Source organism: Pecten maximus, chromosome 13, assembly GCF_902652985.1.
Source record: "Pecten maximus chromosome 13, xPecMax1.1, whole genome shotgun sequence".
Classification (NCBI taxonomy): Eukaryota; Metazoa; Mollusca; class Bivalvia; order Pectinida; family Pectinidae; genus Pecten; species Pecten maximus.
The window spans coordinates 11,927,937-11,946,506 of NC_047027.1; the positions used below are offsets into that span (position 1 = coordinate 11,927,937).

Below are 18,570 nucleotides of genomic sequence, written 5' to 3' on the forward strand. Positions count from 1 at the left end.
TGATACGTGATCGTTATTACAATATCTTTTGAGCAAAAAGTATGTTCTGTTTTATTGTGCGACAAAGTCACAGTTATCTGGGTCACTTGTAGGCTGCGTAAACAGCATGGCCATAGTGAGTTTTATTGGTAAAACTCTTGTGCTTTGTAGATAAAAAAAGGTTTAGATTGCTGAATGAAACATTATCTTTATGGCAGAAGCTATTAGTCGCAAGTAGTGAAAGCACCCAAATACTGTTAAATTACCTCTTAAATTATAAGTAAATATCTCAATAAATGCATTTCGAGTGTTGATTCTTTATATAAGATACCAGGTGAAAAAAAAATTACCATGTAAAGATGAAAACATTATTCAAACATCCTTTTATATGCTGATTTTCCACGAAATACATCACTTAATTATCAATTTGACAGAAAGATATTCGACATCTATTCAAATAAACAAAAGAATTTCATGGAAGTGGATGCTTCGCCTGCAAAACGATATCATGCAAACACTTGTGATGAGAAAAATCTGCATGAAGTTTGAGCTAAATCAACCTGTGAACTTGAATTATCGCAAGGAAGTAAATTTTCTATTTTTAGAACAGGGACCTTGAAAGTCGTTCTCGAGGAAACCCTTGAAATTAGAAAGATCTGCATAATGTTGGAATTGAATCGACTCAAGAGAACTTGAGTTTTCACAGGAAAACATTTTTGTAGTAACAGTGACATTGACCTTTAACCTTAGGAGCTGAAAATCAACCCCTACCAAGCACTTATGGTACGAACACAAATTTTCTATTTTGTTGGAAATAATGACAGTAACATTTGACTTTGGACCTGAAAAGCAATCCCATTCGAGCACTTGTGGTAAGGAAGATCTGCATGTAGATTAAGTCCCATCTGCTTAATGGAACTTGGGTTAACGCATGGGAACCTCTGAAAGGACGTCGCCGACGCTGCCGCCATCACCGCAATATCCATCCGAATCGAACAGAATCAGACGTTCGTTATCATAGACACTATTTGCCTTTTGGAATTTGAACCCAAGTGACCTTGACCTTTAATTCCATGATGGGCTGCGAGGGCTTAGACAGTGAAAACGTCAGCCACGTAACCTCAAGTGAAGATCCGAGGTGAGTGGTTCAGCAATCCATACCTATCACGGTTTGTGTTCCTCAGGAAGCTAGGGAATTGACCAGTCTGTAATGACGTGAGTACGACCTTTTAAAAAAATACCTTACCCTTATTGGTATGGAAGCCTTTGCAATGAGCCTCTGTATGTCCATCAGTGATGTAGCCATTATCTATTACAAAATTACCCTGACTGTTCATGAAATCGATGTTTGGTCAGTTGACATGAATTAAGACGAATTTTGCATAATATAATCATGTTCATCAGTGGAAAATATGAAATCTGGGCCCAGTTGTTCAAAATGGGATCAGCTTAATCACTTGATTAGTGAAACTTTTATTTCTCCTTTACTTTAAAACATGCGTGTGTACATGTCTTAAAATATGCAGGTAGGAAGAGAATGACAAGTGTCATCTTTTCAAGAATGCAAGTTCATTTTTTTTCCAGAAATTATCTTATCAGCATTTTAAAAATTGTTGTTAAACCGGGGCCTGATCTTTTTTATCTTGATTATTTGGACAATATGACCTTGTTATTTAGTCAGTTGACACCTTTTTAGTTTTGACCAACGTTGCTTCATTAGGACATACTCTGGAAATGTTTATCATAAAAAGTACCAAATTGAACCATGACATTGACCTAGGTCTTTGGTCAGTTCTTTGTTTAAATCCAAGTAACATTGCATCTTATTGTCATAAATGTTAATCTGTGACCAGATGAAAATTTCACTAAATGACCTCTGATAAGTTGATGATTTGTTAAACTCCAGCCAACATTGCTTCTTTGTTCCATAATTAACGGGTTAGAAAGTGCAAGCAATATATAATTTGACTCTCAGTTGACTTTAATTCTTAACATTATTGCTTCAAAATGTAACATATTGACCAACAGATAAATGATTTGATATTGCATTTTGACCCTGATCTCTACCTTTGGTCAACTGATAATAGGATTATTTTACAAGTGTCACAACTAAATTTTCATTAGTGAATAACTACAATATTTGACGTTAATCTATGTCACAGTGACTTTGGACTTTGTTCAGTTGCTTGCATGTTGAATTATAATCATTTTTTGCTCTGTAGTTACAAAATGTTCCTCAGTGAAAAGACGCAAACTTTTACTTGACCTTTGAACCTGATTATCTTGACGTTTAACTTTCTTGTATTGCTTCATGCTAATTGGTCAATAAATGTAAAGGTCATTGCTAGGAACGAAATTTGTGGAAGTACTATAGGCACCCGTATCTCCCGATACGGGGATCTAATTATATCATCCTCATTCGTATCGCTTGATCACATAGTATATCAATTTATCCAACATTTTATATAGATTTGAGCATCTCATATCTTGGGCCTTAAACTCATCTTTCTGAACATAATAAACGATGTATTCATACGCTGATCTGGAACAATCACGCTTTGATACTACAGATGGCAAATACCGAAACTTCCTTTGCTCATTTGTGCTGCAATGATGATCCTTCTTATCCCAGTATATCAATGTCACCCAGTGTCTGATATTTTGCACTTCATGGTTGTTAAGAATAGGATAAATTAATCTCAAACGGAGCAGGACTGACACGCGCTTTGGCGCTTTTCACAATAGCGTAAAGTTATCATTTTATGAAGCGTGAACTGCGTAATAAATAATTTTTGGCGGACATTTCATAGAACATTGATGACACGATAAAAAGCTTTCGCAACTTAAATGTTACGTTAAACAATAAACAGCGAACCATTAATATTAGTATTCATAACCACGTGCGCAATCTGACAATAATAATTATAAACTACTTGACGGATAACCTAGTTTTTGGTCTGTTACACGACATAAACATTTATATGTAAATGTCATAAAATAAATAGTTTTTTTTTTTTTATTCTGTCGTACTTTTACAATGTTCACACAATGACTTGTCACACGTCTGATCACACGCATCGTGTCATCGGACTTATGTATACAAATTTGTAACATGTAGACCGACAATATTTAACGACTAAACGTTTTACACAGAATAGTATTACTAATAACCCATCCCGAGAAGAAAAGGGACGTAATATATTATTTTAAAAACCCCGACAACTTATATCGGCCGTCTTGATTTTCGACATTGCAATACTATTAAATTGGCTTCTTCCCTCAAAACAAGGTCCTTTATACAATGTCTCATTGCCTTTGTCAATTAAGTTTTTTTCTACAGATATTTTACTGATTGACCCAACACAATTGCACCAGGCTGGAAGAAAACTCATAACTTGTTTGTTGCATAACTTATGAGGCTCTTCAGAATAGACTAAAAACCACCCGCAACGAAAATCTCTCACTGTATTAACCAAACCAATTTAGGCGATACACAAACAATAACATTTCACCTGGATTTCCTTATAATCGTAAAAGCAATAGACAGGTAACCCACGTAAACAGCATTTACGGATAAATCTTTCGCTGTTTGTAAGAGCTCTAGTTTCAAAAACTCATATCATATGAAAACGGACGAATCTTTTGATATTGCCTATGGACTGACTTCCTATGCATAAACTCGATAGCATGACACAAAACACAATCGCATTTTACCAATAGCTAGTCCTTACCGCTGACTCTTAGTGAATTTTAAACCATATTGGTTTCCCATGTTTATGGATCAGGGGATCAGGGGATCAGGGGTTCGTTCTAAGCAGTTGGTAGTGTGTTTATGTATGCTTTGTTGGAGCACATTAAAATCCCTTTTGCGCTATCATAAGGAGATGAACATAAACATACTGTGCTCTCCACAAATATGCACCCACTACACGCATGCATCTCGCGTACAAGGGGGAAGCTGTTCTGAAATTACCTAACCCATGATGAGGGTAGCTTCCTCCACACCGATAGCATTCAGATATGTCCTTAGTTTTACCTCTGTTTTGACCCTAGTTTATTCTTCTCAAGGTACGTATTTATTTTTACAAACTCGTTTATGCTGATTATTCCTTTGTGTTTTGTTTGTTGCGCTACCCCCACGTGTTGGTCTGTCTTTAATAAGTCCGTTCAAGGTCGTGTTGGATGTTTTAAAATCTTTGTCATTGACTATGTCAATATCTCTCCCAATGAGAGATGGCGATTGATAGCCGCTCTCTTATACTTAAGACGGTTCTGATAATATTCTTTACTCTGAATGATTTGTCATGTTCTAATTTGTCCTTTCTTTTGTTTTAGGTTCACAAGAAAACTGCTGCAATTTTCTTCTCAGGTCCTTGAAACTGACCGTTCTTAAATTCAACGCACCTCCTTATGTATCTGTGTGCTAATTAAAAAATACCACTTGCCTTTTTTCTTTCGTTGTTATAGCTACGTCATGGCAGCCATACAGGAACTACAGTAATCTAATCGAGACGATAACGCTTGGATTTCAGTTGTGACGATGATTTATGCAATCAATGGCGCAATGATTTGTTAGATTTTAAAAATAATATTGGTCTGCATTTCATTGACAATGTTATTGTTCTCATCATCTCATTAGGAGTTGTTTCCCTTGACACGCAATTGTGGATTTCTGGCCATACCTTGAAATAGCCACACGCCCCACTTCGTGTTCTTTTTGGCAGCTTCTGACGGGTTCATGTCTACGAATGTGCTTATTTCCTCAGCAGACACCTCCTTCAAACGTTTGGTGAGTGGAGTTTCAGCTTCATTTTCAACATTCAGTAGTCCTTTTGTTGGGCAAGGCACGTCTGGTCTAGCCAGGCCTCCAATGGCCAGTTGGTTCAATGGTTCACCACATATTGAATGGTCAATGAATGTCAGATGCCAGGATGGTCGGTAGAAAATTGTCACAATTCACGTTGTTAAAATCCCACAAATCATGGATCGCTTCCTCGCCCGATAATCTTACAACAAAATTACCACAGCGAGCCATGATTTCAATTTAGGCTACTTGACAATGAAAAAGACCAGGACCTCTTGAGCAGACGTACACTTACACACACACACCCTTACGTACACAAACATATGGCAGGCCAAGTTGTCGTTTATTCAAGGAGCAACGTTGATCCAGGATTTTCCAAATTATTTAATATATCTTATAAAAAAATTAAATAAGATATCTTATATATTTTATAAGATATATATTATATGAGAAATCATATAAGATATCTTATAAAGAAATAATATAAGATATCTTATATAATTCGAGTATAAGATATCTTATAAAGAACGATATTTGAATTTGAGATAATGAACTCTCCTCCACTCGATGAAGGTGCCGAGATGAAGCTGAAACTTATGGTTTGAAACAGATTGATAATTGCCATATATTCATGTTTGGTCGAACACGGCACGTGCCTAGCCGATCGTGGTCGCGACAGAGGGTTGATTTTGAATGTTCTGCGTGCCTTCCAACAAAACGGAAGTTACCTTACAGAGGGAGCAGTTATTAGGTTTTGCCGGTCTCACGAGAGTCTCGGTCTTTATAAGATATCTCGTAAACTTTTCTTCATAGGATCTCTTATATATTATATTAGATATCTTATATATTATATTAGATATCTTATAAGATATTTATAAGATATCTCATAAAGAAAAGTTTATAATATATCTTACAAAAGATAAACGATAACTTATAGATATAACATATCTGATAAAGACAACTGACCATGTACACCCTGGTACATGGTAAGATAGCTTATATCTTTTATGAGATATCTTATATATTATATAAGATATCTTATAAACTTTTAATAGTATATCTCATAAACATATAAGATATATCATCAATATATAAGATATATTATAGTATTTGGTAAAATACTGGATCAATAGTGCTCCGCGAATTAATGACTCCTTGGCTTGCCATACATCTTACGTGGCTAGTCCTATTTACAATGTATGGAATATACCTCACTCAACCTAAGTGGTATTCGATAAGGTGTGGACGTGATTTTGTCGTTAATCATTATTATACTTTTATCTCGCGATATGAGAGATTTACAGCGTATTTTCCGATGATATGGTGGACAGGCCCGGGCGTTACGTTGTTATAACCAGGTACATCGTAACTTCCTGGTTGTTGTGACAGTTTTTAAACACCGATTACATGTTCACCATACAGAGGAATACACCAGTCATGTTTGATTTAATGTTCATTCTAACTGCAGCAGTTTGTACAGGTAAGTAAACAATTAACTAAACCACTGGAGGGCGACATAAAAGCCAAATCCAATTGTCTGTATATATAATAAATCTGAAGTTACTCCCCCTGAGAGGTAACAGGCCTTCAAATTGTATTTGGTGAATTAGTTCATTATCAGGGATCTTTTTCAGTAGCAAATTGGCACTTGTGCTTATGTTACTATAATCATTTTGGACTTAGAACCAGAGAAGTATGTCTACAGCAAGCAGGGAAAAGATTGTGCATTTCTACACAAAATTCATTCCAAGGATAACACACTCTAAAGTTCTCTCTGGTTTGGAAGAGGTCCTCAAGAGGGAGAGTATAGTTGGTATTCAGCTGACAGAAAGGGAATGTCTAGTCACGCTGACCACCACAGAGGAAAAGAATAAACTGACAGCAAGTGGAATTAAATTGAGAGAAAGACATGTAATTTTTGTAGATGTTGACCACAAAATTACAAATATGACCATAAAAGATGCCCCAGTAGAACTCTGTGACCAGTTTATAACCTCCTGTCTAATTCAGTATGGAAAGGTAGTCTCAGGGAGTCTAAAGAGGGGTAAAATTCCAGACACCGAAATAGAAACGGGAACACGTTATGTTCAACTGATGGATGCAGCTGCGATAATACTCAATGAAACAAACTTTGGAAAGTACAAAATTGCTGAAAACTCTAGAACCAAATGTAAACACTGTGGTGAAACCGAACATAAATCCTTTCGGTGCCCCTCAAGGGTCAAGAGGTGCTATAAGTGTGGTGACACCAACCACCTCGCCAGAGAGTGCTCAGGTACACAAACAAATATCACGGTATGGGAGACGCCAAGTCACTCCCAAGGTACAGGTAAACGATGGAGCACAAACAGCCAACTTATGCAACCTACTCCTAGTGGAAGCACTCAGCCAAAACAGACTGACAGTGTACCGTTACCACACAGTGACAACCAGGTGAGCCAAGCACATCCATTATACATACATGCACTGGTATTGGGGGCATCCAACTGTAACCGTATTGTAAACACTGACCCAGGTGTACAAATACTATCAAAACCAGGAGCTACAGCAGAGAGGGTCGACGAAATACTTGAAATGGCACAGAGGAATGCTGACATCAAACTAAGTAACATTGATGATGTAGTGATTCAGCTAGGAACCAACGATGTGACAAGATACAAGAAGGACCCCGACATAGTCAACATCAATGTGACTACCGCGGTCAATAAGGTACAGGAATCTATCCCCAATGCAAGGATAACTGTATCCAGCATTCTACCACGAGTGGGAACTAGTCAAAGTGCAAGTAATGCAAACCGTACTGCCAAAACAGTCAATAACTTTGTCAAAAAGTTTTGTGAACAACATGCAATTCATAGACAATGACAAACTATTTCTAGAAGGCGATAGACCCACTGGAAACCTATTTGATCCAAAAGATGGCTTACATGTTAACAATAAAGGTACACAGGCACTCTTTGCAGGCTTCCTTGACTCTATATATGACACTAACAGAGCCAAACCAGTGACTGTGAAATCCAAGAAACGTTCTAGAAGTGAGACATCAGATGTTAGCTTCACAACTGAGAGTAAGTGTCAAAGGACAGAACGTACATACTGAAAAAAAAAAATACTGAAAAAAAGGTATGAAAAAAAAATTTGACATGTGTATGTATATAAATATAGAACTCAATCTTTTGGGTGTCAGTATTGATGCTGTTTAATAGATCAATTTCATTTCTCTTAAACATGAATAGAAAACTCTAAAGATTCATCAATGTAATATGTATGATATTTCACATATTACTGCATCTGATGTTATATAGAACTACCTTCAGTATAAAAACCTTACACTTTTTCATATGGTAGTGAAGGTAAAATTAATAACAATCAATGTAAATGGCTTCAATGCCAAGGGAAAAAGAACAAATCTTTTCTACTGGTTCAGAAAAGTAAAAGCTGATATTATCTTTTGTCAAGAAACTCATTGTGGAGATAACAACTCTATATATAAATGGAAGGGTGAATGGGATAGTGAAAGCTACTGGTCGAGTGGTACATCAGCATCAAAAGGTGTGGCCTTGTGTCATTTAGTGGCCATTCTATTTAGGAGAGGCTTACAAATATAGCCTACTGAAGTAACAAGAGATAAAGATGGGCGTTACATTATACTCACATTTCAACATTATACTCACATTTCAACATTATACTCACATTTCAACAGGATGATCATAAAATAACATTAGTAAATGTATATGCACCTAATGATGCCAAGGAAAAGAAACTTTTTTATGATCATATGAAACAGGAATTATCAAAAAACAAATATGATGGAAATAAGCTTATTATTGGGGGGAGATTTCAATTGTGTAATTAATAGTGATTTAGATAGAAATAGCACAAGGGATCAAAATGACTCCGGGAAAGAAGAACTAGATAAATTAGAAATTGAAGATGTATGGAGGAGAAGAAATCCAACTAAAGTGGCCTTTACCTTTAGAAGGGGCAATAAACGATCACGAATTGATAGATTCTATATTTCTAAAGATCTTGATGCAAATGTGCTTACTACATCAATAGAATTCTGTCCATTTACAAAAACAGATCACTATGGTATCTCTTGTCTGAATATTAAACTTGTAAATAGCTTACAAGGACCGGGATATTGGAAAATGAGTGAAAAGGTAATAGATAGTATTCAATTCAAAAATGCACTTACACATTTTTGGAAAACTTGGAAAACAAGTAAACACAAATTTAACTCTGTCAAAGAATGGTGGGATAAAGCGAAAATTAAAATAAAATATATATGCTTATCTACAAGTAAAATATTAAACATTAAAGAAAAACAAATAAAGAAATTAGAAACAGAACTTCAATCAAAAACCCTTCAAAACAAAGAGTATGATAACATCCAACAAAAATTAGTAGCATACCACCAACAAAAGGCAACGGCTGCTAGAATTAGATCCAGAGTCAAGTGGTAGGAAGAAGGGGAAAAATCAACAAATTTTATTTTATTTTTTCGGACTTGAAAAATCTAAAGGGTTAAATAAAAAATGGACATCCATTAAAAGTAAAGATGGAACATATAAACATTATATTGAAGACATATAAAAGGAACAAGTCCATTTTTATGAAAACTTATTCTCAATGAGAAAATAAGTGAGGAAATAAGAAATTGGCGCCCAATTACCCTCTGAAATAATGACTATAAGATTATTACAAAAATATTAGCAGAAAGAATAAAAACTTTTTTATCATTCATAGTACACCCAGACCAAAAAGGATTTGTGGAAGGCAGAAATATTGAAGAAAATATACGCTTAATAAAGATGTAGTTGAGTACACGAACATAGAAAATGTTGAGGGTGGGATTATTTTTCTAGATCAGGAAAAGGCTTTCGATCGAGTAGAATGGAGATGGATTCAAAAATGCTTTAATAAATTTGGCTTTGATGATAAACTTTCTCGATGGATTCAAATGACATACATTAACTCTTACAGTCAAATATTAACAAATGGTTTTCTCTCCAGATTCTTCAAAATTAGTCGTTCTGTAAAACAAGGCTGCCCGCTCGCGCCTCTAATCTACATTATACAGACTGAGCCCTTAGCGTGTACTATACGTAAAAACAAAAATATAACAGGTATATCTATTCCAAGTTTAAACAATAAAAACATTGAAGCAAAAATTAGTATATTTGCAGATGATTCCCAATTATTTGTAGGATAAGAAAACAGCATAACAGAAATGTTTAAAACACTTAACAAATATGAAAAAGCTTCTGGAGCAAAGGTAAATTATCAGAAAACAAAAGGAATGTACATAGGTATTTGGAAACGGAGACCACCAAGATATACTCAAATAAAATGGGTTCAAAATATTAAAGCCTTAGGAATAACTCATGGGTATAACATTGACCAAGAAATACTTTGGGAAGCAAAAATACAAAAAATTAAAACATTGATTGGTAGATGGGGAAAACGAAATCTTACTACGCAAGGGAAAATGATAATAATTAAATCACTCCTATTGTCGACAATTACATATGAGGTAGCTCAGACACTAATACCGAGTAAGTACAAGCAGAAAGTCAATAAACTCATCTACTCCTTTGGAAAAGCAAGGTAAATAAGATATCCAAAGAAACTTGCTACAGAGATAAATCAAGGGGTGGGCGTGAAGTATAAAAAATATATATCAAATTGTAAATTCAGAGCTACACACCTGGAATACCTTGGGCAAATATTGGCTTCAAAAATACGATAACAAATTTGGTATTGAAATTTTCTTTTTAGCATTGATGTCATTTCTTTTTTAGTTTCATCGGGGTATGAAACAAATTTTGTTTGCAAACTGCATGAATCCGCAATCAACGCTTATAATTATTTTTTGAAAATGATTTTCTAATTTAAAACATGTTTTATATACTATTGTACTGGTTTTCTCAAATCAATACGCAACGTCAATTGTTGTATTCTGACGTCACATTTTTCGCGCAATTATCGGAATTTCTTTCATAGAAGAATGAAAAGAATTTTTCGACCAATCACATTTGACTATTTACCATTAAAACAAAGAAAAATTAATTCTATGCAAATGCAGTAGTACAAAATCTTTAGACATGAGTAACATACCAGAACTCTATACATCACAGATACTGGAGTGGCAGTATTTACTGAAAACCTTACCAAAGACTTTGATGAAAGAAAATATTAAAAAAACAAATGCTTTTTGGAAATGATCAAATAGTTTTCAAAAGGAATCCCATATTTTTTAGGAATTGGACTAAATCATGTATAATTAGAATTGAGGATATATGGTATGAATCAAACATTGACATTATTTCATCAGAAATACTGTTGCAAAAGCTGAAGCAAAAGGAAAATTGGATATCGGAGTTCTCTAGAATAAAAAATTCCATACCTAAGAACTGGGTAACAGAACTAAAGACAAATGACCCTTCTTCAACTTATGACAATACTTTTACAATAACAGATAACTTAGCTCTAAAATATATGAATAAAAAATATAGAACCAACAGATCTAAAAAACAAATAAGCTATTGACAGATATCTTATTAGATGATGACTATCAACCTAAAGCACAACAAAAATAGGAATCATTATACGAAAATGAACTCTTCAATTGGAAAAAAAATATGGAAAATAATGCAAACATCTATTGCAGATAGAAAAAGCAAAGAATTTCATTGAAAATGTCTACATAATATAGTATCAACAAACTATAAATTAATGAAAATGGGACTCTCGGATGGAAAATGTAACCTCTGTAACATGCATTTAGAAACTCAATAACATTTATTTTATAGATGCATTCTCTCTAAAGAAATATGGAATTATATAGAACCAGTAATTAATAAAGCAATAAATGGTATTTCCCAAGAACACCAAGTGTATAAGATTTCTGAAAGAGACGTTATTCTTGGATGTCATCATTTAAATTTTTAACTCTTGTTTAGTTATTAATCTAATAATTCTTTCTTCAAAATGGCATATTTGGACATCTAGAAATAAAATTGAATTTGAAAACAAAGCTGAAAGCAAGCAACAGATATTAAATAGTATCATACAGTCTTTAAAAAGGAATATTTCAATACTAAAGCACTCAAATAAGTTTTCTTATGTCTGGGATTCATTGAAGAACATTTTTGGCATATAATCATTATGAAACTATGTATGTACATGTTGTAATATGGTATTTCATAAAATAGTGTGTTTGAAACATTACACTGTAGAACTATGTGTGCGAATGAGAAAGTATATGTAAATGTAAGATGACATGATGCTGATATGATGTGAACACATTGTTGGTTAAGATAATAAAAGTTTGAGAACATGCGTGCTATACCATATATTATGACCAAGTTATGTAAAGTTGTGGAACAAAATTGTGAATGAGTCCCCTCCTGTGTGAGGGCAAGCAGTGTTAACTATTAATATGCTGGCTGTGAATAAAAATATAAAAAAAATCAGGGTGTACGTGGTCTGTATATATTTAATCAGGGTGTATATGGTCTGTATGTATCTAATCAGGGTGTACATGGTCAGTATATATTTAATCAGGGTGTACATGGTATGTATATATTTAATCAGGGTGTATATGGTCTGTATATATTTAATCAGGGTGTACATGGTCAGTATATATTTAATCAGGGTTTACGTTGTCTGTATATATTTAATCAGGTTGTACATGGTCTAAACATTTAATCAGGGTGTACATGGCTTATATATTTAATCAGGGTGTTCATGGTATGTATATATTTAATCAGGGTGTACATAGAATGTATATATTTAATCAGGGTGTACATGGTCTGTATATATTTAAACAGTGTGCACATGGTCTATATATTTAAACAGTGTGTACATGGTCTATATATTTAATCAGTGTGTACATGGTCTATATATTAAATCAGGGTGTACGTGGTCTATATATTTAATCAGGGTTTACGTTGTCTGTATATATTTAATCAGGTTGTACATGGTCTAAACATTTAATCAGGTTGTACATGGTCTATATATTTAATCAGGGTGTACATGGCTTATATATTTAATCAGGGTGTTCATGGTATGTATATATTTAATCAGGGTGTACATAGAATGTATATACATGTATTTAATCAGGGTGTACATGGTCTGTATATATTTAAACAGTGTGCACATGGTCTATATATTTAAACAGTGTGTACATGGTCTATATATTTAATCAGTGTGTACATGGTCTATATATTTAATCAGTGTGTACATGGTCTATATATTTAATCAGTGTGTACATGGTCTATATATTAAATCAGGGTGTACATAGAATGTACATATTTAATCAGGGTGTACATGGTCTGTATATATTTAAACAGTGTGCACATGGTCTATATATTTAATCAGTGTGTACATGGTCTATATATTTAATCAGTGTGTACATGGTCTATATATTTAATCAGTGTGTACATGGTCTATATATTTAATCAGTGTGTACATGGTCTATATATTAAATCAGGGTGTACATGGTCTGTATATTTAATCAGGGTGTACGTGGTCTATATATTTAATCAGGTGTACGTGGTCTGTATATCTAATCAGGGTGTACATGGTCTATATATTTAATCAGTGTGTACATGGTCTGTATATATTTAAACAGTGTGTACATGGTCTATATATTTAATCAGGGTGTACATAGTCTATATATCTAATCAGGGTGTACATGGTCTGTATATATTTAATCAGAGTGTACGTGGTCTATATATCTAATCAGGGTGTACGTGGTCTATATATATTTAATCAGGGTGTTCATGGTCTATATATTTAATCAGAGTGTACGTGGTCTATATATCTAATCAGGGTGTACGTGGTCTATATATATTTAATCAGGGTGTACGTGGTCTATATATATTTAATCAGGGTGTTCATGGTCTATATATTTAATCAGAGTGTACGTGGTCTATATATCTAATCAGGGTGTACGTGGTCTATATATATTTAATCAGGGTGTACGTGGTCTATATATATTTAATCAGGGTGTACGTGGTCTATATATATTTAATCAGGGTGTACATGGTCTATATTTCAATCAGGCTGTACACTGAAGCCTTAATCTACAGTTTGTATGTGTATTATCATATTGATAAAACAGCGTAACTTTAGCTATACATAAGCCTACAGATATTTAATATAAAGGGGTATGATTGACGTTGGAGGGACATATTTCATACAATGTATATGTTGATCAAATAATTTCACACTGAACTTTAACTACATGTTGTTGTGTAAGTTGAAAATATAGCACACCACATAGTTTAATTCAGCTGAGGTGGGGAAGTGATGCGTAGATTTGTTGTTACAAATCTTGAATAGTACGTTACAAATTGTGTGGCACGGTAACATATCTTTTGTGATACGTTACATATTGTGTGGGGCTTCGACATATATAGTGTAATAGGGAAAATAGTGTATGGTAAGCTGACACACCTTGTCACATGTTTGTTTTTATTTTCACTGAGGGCTTAGTAAGTCGACCTATCAGCCATCAAAAACACATCTGTTATAATTCCTATATAATATTACCTATTTCCACAAATTGCAACATCCATACCTGCACAATGTATACACATGTAAATTCATACATACACACATTCGTCCGTACTTTCAAAGTTTAAAAACATACCCTCACATTCCCTCACACATGTTTGTCCCGCACACAGATACACGTCCTTTCATAAGTACACAAACATCAATACAATCATACTGACACCGAGACAAATAACGAACACACAGACCGACAGCTAAACCATCAGTACTTATACAAACAGAATCCCTGTGTAACACACAGACTGACAACTAAACAATCAGTACTTATACAAACAGAATCCCTGTGTAACACACAGACTGACAGCTAAACCATCAGTACTTATACAAACAGAATCCCTGTGTAACTCACAGACTGACAGCTAAACAATCAGTACTTATACAAACAGAATCCCTGTGTAACTCACAGACATGTAAACAAAGAACAAAGAACAGATGTACACTCACAAATGACAGAGACAGACAGTTGTGTGTTCAGGAATCTAAACATGTGTACGTATAATGATCTTTATTTTACAACATTGTAAAACTAATGTTCATTTAACTAGTTACATAATTAATATATGTTATGGTAATGGTAATACAATTTCACTATGTAATTGAAACCGTGTCTGATAATACATATTCCAAAATTTGACTCGGTATCTTGTATTTTAAGTCGCTGGTCACTAATCTGTGACTATTGAACTGTTGACATATCGAGCGAGTAGTCCTGTATCAATCATTCTATCATGTTTTATTGTGTTTCAGTGTCTGGCCAGTCCATCACCATAACAGGACCAAGTACCTTGGAAACACCAACATCAGAACTCAGACTTACCTGTACACCAAGCTCAGCCGGAATCACAGATGTCAATAGTATTGGTCTTCTGAGAAATTCTAGTTCTACAGATTACCAAACAGTAGTGTCTGTTAACTATGATAAACCCACCTCATCCTCAGTAATCAGCTGGGGTAACGTTGTCAGTCAGAGCAGAGCGGGGGTGTCAGCCACAGGAAATGTGAACACGGTATCTGGAGCTCAGCTTGTGTTTACAATCGCCACAAATAGGACAAACTGTAATGATGGCGGAGCTTACCGATGTTCTATGGGAGTCACTCTGACTAGTGGTAGTGGTGGTGTAGCGATAGCTGAAAAATATATCACAGCTAAAGGTTTGTATCTCCGTAGTCAACCAGTTGTGTTCACACAATATCTAAAAGAAAGAAGAAATATCTTGTGTTGTCATTGTCACTGACAAACTAATTCACCAGCTTCAAGTTTCAACTGTGTTGATAATATACTTATTTTCAGAGATGATGTTAATGATTTGATTTGGCTTCAATTGAAATTTTATTTTACAAAATTATGTTGAAGTGTATTGAGATAATGTCTGTGTTCGCCATAATTTGAAGTGTTAACCTCATAAAGACCAGTATTAAAACAACAAACAATACAGATATAATAGGGAAACTATAATTAATTCCAACTCAAAATCAAATAAACTAAGGAAACTTATAAACCAAAATATAGATTTTATGCAAATTATTTTGTTTAAATTATTTTTTAATCATGATCAAGAGTATATTGTATTGACATAATATTTACCTTTAATTGATGATAATTGTATTAATTTCAAATTGCATTGATGACATCATAGAAAAGATTATGCATTCTATCACAGTTCAACCGATATCCTCTAACGACATGACCGTGTTTCCCTTCCCCAATGTGGAGAGTGTATATTACTCCGTGGGATCCTCACTGAAATTCACGTGTACAGGCACTGTAGGAAGTGACAAAAAAACCCACACATGGTGTTACAAGCGTGCCACCGACCAAGGATATACTGTAAGTCTACAAACGATTTATGTGCCTTTACAACTGTGTAATCGAAAAATATGACAATTTTGTTAATTTTGTATGTGTTGTCGCAAAGAAATAGGGGATGCCATGTATATAAAATTACAAAAAAATAAAAATGAAAAAGATAACTCTGCAGAAGTTTCATAATATAATTATTCTTTTATTTTATTTTGAATCGGTGAAGTTGTCAGGTATTACTCATGTCAAACTGGAATATGGTCTATGGAATAGAATGTTGGTTTCTGGTTTTCAGGGCTACCCAACTACAGCTGACATTAACCAGAATGATAACGGTTTGGTGACGTCCGGGTGTAACTACCAACGTACCAGTACACTTATCTACAATGTGAAAAATGACGACACCAACACCACGTTTATGTGTGAACCGTTCACTGGAACCGTGTGTGGCTCTAATCCAGTCTCACTGATAACATACAAATCCATCAGAAGATGTAAGGGCCAAATATGGCTTCAAATTATATGAAAAAAATAAGCACTTGATGATTTTCTTAGAATTTTTGAGTTATTCAGTGTATTAATTGAAAATTCAGAATAATACTATTATATTCTTAGGTGATATATAGCTATTCTAAGATTACAACAAATATTCGTTGAGATTATATCCTTAGGTTTCATTTAATATTTCTAAGTTATGGACTTTCCCTCACAGACATAAAGTGTACATTTTGTAGCGATGGCTTTTTTCTTAACATAGACGATACACTGTTACTTGTTACGATGTCTAAACATCATTATTGTAGCTTTGCCTTAATTAATGTTTCATTATTTTCTCAAAATCATCTTGAGAAAACAGATTCAGAAATGTTGAAAAATGCTTGTAAAACAAAAATAAAACAAATATTTGCACCATCAGTGTTTGCCAAAAACAGTGCGGTTAATGTCAAACACTTCTACACATATCTACGTTATGATGAAATTGAAAACGTGTTCCCTCATATTTTTTCTTCTCCAGATTCATCAGGTGGAACTACATGCGGTCAAGGTAAGTAACCATGAAATATTATGTACCGAGGTTATCTTCGTAATCAAGTGTTTTTATCAAATTCATCAAAACTTTGATCTTTGCTGGTTTTCATTTCAAAATACACTGTACATGGTATATTATTATCAATATAGTCCATTATAATAAACCGTTGAAAAAAGAATTGGGCATAACTATTTTCATGTTGATTTACTTGTTATAGTTCAGACATAATCACAACGACGGCGTCAGTTTGTGTACCAAGTACAGTTAGGATTTCTACTTTTAATTGTGAACATTGTATCCAATATTAAATGTTTTACAGTCGCACACGTAATTACTGAACATTCTACCATGTTTGCTATGCAACGCCAGTTTTGATTGGTTTAAAACCATGTATTATTTTCCAACAACCCACGCTCGTGCCAATAATACACGGTCGTGAGTCACGGCTGTTACAATTTTATATATCTAAAATTCACCCGTTTCATGAAAGGTTGCGTTAGCCGAGTGGGCTAATGGATTAGTCTTTCAATAATTTTTTATCACGACGCGAGTTCGAATCCTACGGAGGCCCCCTCCATTTTTTTTTTTTTTTTTTTTTCAATTTTCAAAATCAATGCCATATGATAGATGCTCTTGATCGTAGTAATGTATTGCCTGTATATTTCATCAGCAAATAATGCAATACTCAAGAAATAAATTTCAAGGTTTTCTCGGGGTTTCCTTGCTGTTTTTTTTTATTAGAAAGAGGTCGATCTCAGAACAAAACAGTACATGGTAGAATAGAAATAATCAACTTTGAATTGTGTATTGTTGCAGGATATTCAACTCGGACTCGGACATTTTGCAATTTTAATTAATAACTCAGGCCTGCGGCCTTCGTTATTAATTTAATTGCACAATATCCTCGTCCTCGTTGTATATCCTGCAACAATACACGAATCATCGTTAATTATTTCTTAAGTAACGTTAGATTTGGTTCTTTGCAATCAAATTATCGATCACATTACGGATGTTTTATGACCATTCAACAATAGCAAATATGTAAATTGTTTACTTCCTGAACAGATGACGTCACACCTTGGATCATCGTCGCTGTTATATTCATCATTGCGACTGTTGTCCTTACTACCACTGTTGCCTACCTATGTCGTAAAGTATTAGAATATAAAGGTAACGACGATTTACTTGCTGGTAAAATTGATCAACGACGCCATTTTCAAGAGACAAAGTTGTTACAGTTATCCTTAGTATTACTGTTACTTACTTCTATCTTAAAGAAGAAATAAAAAGGTAACGAAATAATAAAAAATGTATAAATTTATAATGCTAATGCGAAACATTATGGTACGATGTTATGAAGGAAAAAAATAT

The 18,570-nt window shown here is 34.1% G+C and overlaps 2 protein-coding genes across 2 annotated transcripts in view; one reads left to right on the forward strand and one right to left on the reverse strand.

The window, feature by feature from the left end:
• The window catches only part of LOC117341380, a 137,747-nt gene that overhangs the window by 105,139 nt on the left and 14,038 nt on the right, over nucleotides 1–18,570 (reverse strand). The window lies entirely within an intron of this gene.
• The window catches only part of LOC117341378, a gene marked incomplete in the record, with an annotated part of 106,213 nt that overhangs the window by 85,407 nt on the left and 2,236 nt on the right, over nucleotides 1–18,570 (forward strand). Inside the window, 5 exon segments of the mRNA XM_033903230.1 lie at nucleotides 15,130–15,520; nucleotides 16,030–16,196; nucleotides 16,465–16,663; nucleotides 17,185–17,214; nucleotides 18,265–18,369. Coding sequence (XP_033759121.1) covers nucleotides 15,130–15,520; nucleotides 16,030–16,196; nucleotides 16,465–16,663; nucleotides 17,185–17,214; nucleotides 18,265–18,369 — 892 coding nt within the window.